General features: G+C 40.9%; 1 protein-coding gene across 1 annotated transcript; it reads right to left on the reverse strand.

Moving 5' to 3' along the window:
* Window positions 1-35: 35 nt before the first annotated feature.
* On the reverse strand, window positions 36-4,208 carry LOC111219239 (ERBB receptor feedback inhibitor 1-like). The gene is made up of 3 exons (XM_022741856.1): window positions 4,052-4,208; window positions 3,202-3,281; window positions 36-2,225 (listed from the first exon to the last, which is right to left on the reverse strand). Exons 1-3 carry the CDS (start codon window positions 4,096-4,098, stop codon window positions 1,207-1,209), a joined length of 1,146 nt encoding a protein of 381 aa, XP_022597577.1. The 5' UTR covers window positions 4,099-4,208; the 3' UTR covers window positions 36-1,206.
* Window positions 4,209-5,504: the final 1,296 nt, after the last annotated feature.

Raw genomic sequence — 5,504 nt, forward strand, 5'->3', positions numbered from 1 at the left:
CATGATTTCCATGCCCACACATAGACACAAAAGAAATCATTAAAAGGTCCAACCTGTACATTTTTGACCATGTATGCAGTATTTGAGCTAAATTTACACACATTATTAAACTGTTTACCTTAATGATTAGTATTAGTGTTTGTAATCCCATCATAGTTGAAAATGAGGGCCTCTTTTACAAATGTGTAAACACAGCTGATGTAAAACCTTCACCAGCATCATAAATCAATGACTTAGTTTTTGGCTACTGTTCTTCATGTGTGTATCAAAGGACCTGTCAATCAAATCAATGTAAGAGTGACGGCAGGTTTCAGTCATATGTTCTGAAGTTTGGTTGTCTCTTGACATTGATTGCAGAATGTACCCTTGAATCAATTAAACACTGAACATGAGAATAGAATATTTTGAATGAATCAATGCCTGAAATGATCCTGTAGAGTATTTTGCAGGTAGAATGTCGCTTGGTGTAACTGAATGACAAGATCAGCTTTTTGATTGTGAGAGCTGCTGAACAAAAGGAAGTGCACTTACACATAAATCCTGGAAAAGGCACTGGAAGTGACTAGAATCCACTGACAGTTTATGAAGAAAGAGTTTTATCAGGTGAACTGTTTAATATCAGTGTTGTTCAAAACTTCCAATATTGGCCACGTTGTTCACGGTCACATTTACCATAAATCATCTTAATGTGAGAACGATTCTGCAAAACATTAAGTCTATACATTATTATTACTCATGATTTAAAGCAGCATTATCACAAAAATACATGTACAAGCCCAGCTTGTACATACAGTAATCATTTGCTCACTTCTAAGAAATGTAGTATCAGCTCCGTTTCATTTAGCGACGATGACGATGTGGCTGTGACCTACAAATAAATGAGTGAGAAGACATTTTCCCTGTGAGATAACTGCAGCGTCCCAGTTACCAAAACTGAAACTCTTGATAGGAGGTAAATATTTCTCCACTGTCAATGAAAACACTGGAATGTTACGATGTTTTCTGGGATGAACTAGAGGTACGTCACTAAAAACTGCCTAACAGTGTGGTCTGGTGTCTAGAAAACACCAGTCATTGAAAATAACATAACATAACATAACACAACAATATGACATTGGACATGCATATGTACCATGAAGATGTTTTCTCACACTGTATAGCGTATAGCATAGTTATTCATGATGTCAGTGACAGTAGTGAGGGTTTCTATCTGTGCTGCCAGACACTGGAGCTTCCCGTCCTTGTCGGTTCACTCAGGAGCGTCTCTCGTCTGTCTGTGTGCGCCGGTCGGTCCGGTGGTAAGAGGATGTAGTGTGTGGCACTGGCCTGTCTGCCGTCCTTCAAAATGGGAACAATGCAGGGAGAAAAGTGAGCTGCAGGTGCCGACCTCTCACTGTGCTGTCTCTGTAATGCCTTACTCACATATTTTGGGTTAGCAGCAAAACTCTGTGTGGCAGGCATCACACCGTTGATATAAATTGGAAGGCTTTTGGGGCTCGGGGTACGTGGTGGGCAGGGCGGGACTAAAGGGACCCTTGGAGGAATTCTGGGAGGCTTGTCTTCCTCGTTTGTGCTCACAGTCTGTGAGAGAGCCTGAGGTTTTCGTGGGATGGGGATACGAGGAGGGATTTGAGGCTTGTCGGTGGGGCAGGTTGTGGTGCTGCTGTGTGGCTGGAAAGCAGGGCCTGAGAAGGAATAACGAAATCTAGACGCCTGGTGTAGGTCTGGCTGTTTGCTACACAAAGGATCCCCAGCTGCTGAGGCCACATGTTGGTGGTCTTCTCTGTGGAGACCAGGTGCCCAGTTGCTGGCTCCAAACCCACCTCCTCTACCTGTCGGTCTGTCCTCTCTGCCTGGCCAGGAGAAAGCCATACAGCCAATCTCAGAACTAACGGCCTGCAGCGAGCTCTCCTGGTAGGCATGATTAACTTGGCCACAGTCTCTGTTACTGCCCCTGGACATGGCCTTGGGGCAACTTTTGGGCAAAAGGCGCCGTCGGTCACTGGTAAAAAACTCCACCTCATTATCAGCAGCTTCATCCGACATGAGCTCCTCAGGGTCAGGCAGAGGCGGCAGGGGTTTGGTCTCTTTCTGGAGGCCCCCAAATACTGTCCGTCTCTGGGAAGAAGGGACCACCTGGTCTCCCTCATGGAGCCGCAGTATGTTATTAGATGTTAGGCGATAAGTATCAGAGTAGAAAGGAGACTGGAGGAGGGAAATATTGGCTGTGAAAGGGAAAAAGAATCATGCATTAAACCAATGTCCTCATGGCATCCTAAACTGTACTGTACATCAAGAAACCCCTGCTCTGGTATAAAAGGTTTTCCTATCACTGTTGTTTCCTTCAGAGTGGAAACAACTCTCAGAGGAAGAAACATGGAAAACAACTTGCAATAAGAAAAAACTCTTAACTAGAGTGTAGTGATAGTGTAGGAGGGAAAAATACCACGGGGAGTGGGCTGCCCACTCTCCTTAGAAAAAAAAAGATGAAGATATCTTACAGGAAACAAGAGTAAAAAACATGTCGAAAACAACTGCTTAACCTATCACCCTCTTCGTCAAACATCAGCCACAACACCCTGATTAACACAGGAATCATCATTATCTGTGGGGCCGGCCACAATCTTAACGGAGCTTCCCATAACCTTCTCTGTGGAAACATCCGGCGTGCCCCTGACTGCAGGAACAGCTGGTGACCAAGCAGCGATAGCTTTCCCTGCTCCTTCACTCCGCTCCTCTCAGTCCAGTGATGACAAATTCACCTAAGCCCTGTCCTCACGCTGCTTTTTTAGTCAAACAGGGTTTTAAACAAACTTAAGAATATAAATCTATTATACTGAAAAATTGATGTAAAATGATATCAACATTAAGAAAATGAATGATTTATATCACAAACATGTCTAGCACACTTTGAAGTGTTGCACAATTCAAAATAGACAATTGCTGTGAAATCTTATCAATGTGTCTTTATTGTTTTTGTTTCTTGGCTTACTTTAAGACCTGTTTCTGCAATTATCAATAATTACAGCTAAAAATGATTATAATGTATCTAAGACGTATTAACTCAAGTTCACAATGCATTTAAACTATCATACGTGCCATATGTATCCATGTTAGCTGTAAAGAGTTTTCAATTAGTAATCTGTGACAAAATTATTGTATAATAATCTTATATGTAAAAGTAACATGTAAAGGACTCACAGTTAAATTCCTTGGCCATTTGCTGCTGTTGAAGCTCCGTCAGGTTGTGTTCCATATCAGCACTCAGGCCAAAGCACACTCTGCAAAGCAGGACAGGTTGAGAAATACATACAGAGCTGTGCATGTGTGTAAATCATTCCTGCACATAATCTGTCATGAGTGAGTCATTGTACAACAGAATATATGTTCTGTTCATCTTTATGTATTGACATAATGCAGACATCTTCTCTGAGGCATGTTCATCAAGTATGTTTGCTCCTTATTTACCTAATATTGCCATTTTGTTTCATATTATTTAGCTATATTTCTCATTACTATTGTTAATACTATCTACTCTATCTATGTAACATCTAGTAAAAGTCTAATTTTTCCCTTTTTCCCCCCAAAGTTACACACTTTTTTTTGTCTCTTATCTGATGTCAGTGGTCTAAGGATGGAGGGCCTTGTGTAATGTACAGATTCTAAAGTCAAAATTGTGACTTTGGGCTTTTTTAATAAAATTGACTTTATCAAAGAATGTGATGAATTCTCATCGCAGACACATTAAAGCATTGCCTATGGGAGTAATTTAAAGTGAATGCAAGTGAAAGTCAGATGGCTTAAAATGCGAGCAGGTCTTCATCCTGTAAATCATCTCAAAGATTTATTTTTGGATGTGTGAGGTGCTGAACTTGTTAAATCTTATTATTTTTTGTCTCTATACACATCAAACATAGCAAAAATAATATGAAAATGCAACATTGGAATCATTGCTGATATTATATGATGAGGGTAAAAGGAATGATAATCGGGTCACACTATAAAATAAAGTCTTGTAATTCTTGTCAGTGTCAGAACGGTGTCTGCGTACCTGTTCAGGTCATGCTGTCCCCAGTCGTTACTGTGACTCCTGGCCATGTTGTGGCAGAAAGGCACTTGTGTTCTTAAAAATCATGAAGGTTGTGTTTGGTAGAGCTCCAGCACACGTCTGCTGCTTCAGACCCATCACAGCTTCATTCTGGCCAGTGGTAAACTGTAATAGAGAAACAGAAAATCTTTTCCTGAGCAACAGGAGAACCTGGACATTCACGCCTGGACATTACTGCAGGAGTGTCACAATTAAGCTTTAAACACTAAAACATGACTCCTCCATATTAGGCTGTTGCATTAGAGCACTCCCTCCATTTTTTCTGGTCATACCTCCATCAATGTAAAATGCTCATAAACATCTGGAAGTCAACCCAGCACGCACAGCTGCATGCTCCTGTCCTACCAGGCAGGTCAAAGGTCAGGACAAATACTTAAGAGGCGTGAAACACAAACATATATCAACTGTAGATTAAATAATTGATCATTAAAAACTTATATTCTACTCTGTCCTGTTACTCTCTCACTCTGAAAAAGGCTGGAATGCACTGAAACATAACTGAGCAAAGAAAAGGCTTTTTGTGAAAGATCATCTTCACTTTGTCTTGACTATTTGTTAGGAACAGTAAGTAATAACTTAGATTCCTGAAGCACGGCGCTGTTTTAGTTCAGCCTCAACAAGAGCTCAGTAAATGACTTCAGTCTGCTCTGGCAGCTGCCTGTGTCTGTACCTCTTTGTGGTTCCAGCTTAAAGCCATTTGTCTGATGAGCAGGCTATTACACAACCTCTGGGTCAGAAGTGGGAGGGCAGCACTCTTCATCCTCCTTCCTCCCTGTGACCATGAAACCCTGCAGTATCCACCCTCACAACAGGGACTAATTGTGCCGCATTCCTGTGATGCTGAATGACATACTCCAGCACGCTGACACACGCACACGTCACGGAAAAGCTGGTTTGATTCATATTTGGCTGTGGCTCCTAATATATTTTGATTTACTCATTTATTTCTTGAGAAAAAAAAAGGACATTTAAACACATCACACTGCAACTAACAAAGAAATATCTTATAATAATAATAATAATAATAATAATAATAATAATAATGTTGCATTCTGTTTAAATAGCTAATATGTAAAATAAGGACATGTCAAGCCAAAGAAGGAGATACAACCATTTTAATATTAACTAATATGATGGCTGCTTCCTGTCTCCTGATGTGACATGGATTCCTACTAAGATGGACACGTATTCTGGATCAGGTGAAGGTCATTCTGTTTTTATGTGAAGGGCAGCTTGGGTTAAACATACTATCTGACAACTGAAGGGGTTTAAAACAGACTGAAGCTCGTGTCAGCAGGATTCTTACTTCGTAAATTACCCACAATATTGTGCCTCCCATAGCTACAATACATACGACACAGATACAAACAGACACTTACTGCCCTTACCAACAGTA

The sequence above is a fragment of the Seriola dumerili genome, unplaced genomic scaffold, assembly GCF_002260705.1.
Source record: "Seriola dumerili isolate Sdu_G_001 unplaced genomic scaffold, Sdu_1.0 BDQW01000056.1, whole genome shotgun sequence".
Taxonomy (NCBI): Eukaryota; Metazoa; Chordata; class Actinopteri; order Carangiformes; family Carangidae; genus Seriola; species Seriola dumerili.

Bases quoted from the DNA above. Each gene is read 5' to 3' on its own strand.
- LOC111219239 (XM_022741856.1), bottom strand. From the start codon at position 4,098: ATGGCCAGGAGTCACAGTAACGACTGGGGACAGCATGACCTGAACAG. The intron at 3,282-4,051 runs GTACGCAGACAC...CCTGCTTTGCAG, and splicing joins GGACAGCATGACCTGAACAG to AGTGTGCTTTGGCCTGAGTG. The intron at 2,226-3,201 runs GTGAGTCCTTTA...TCCCTTTCACAG, and splicing joins AATGGCCAAGGAATTTAACT to CCAATATTTCCCTCCTCCAG.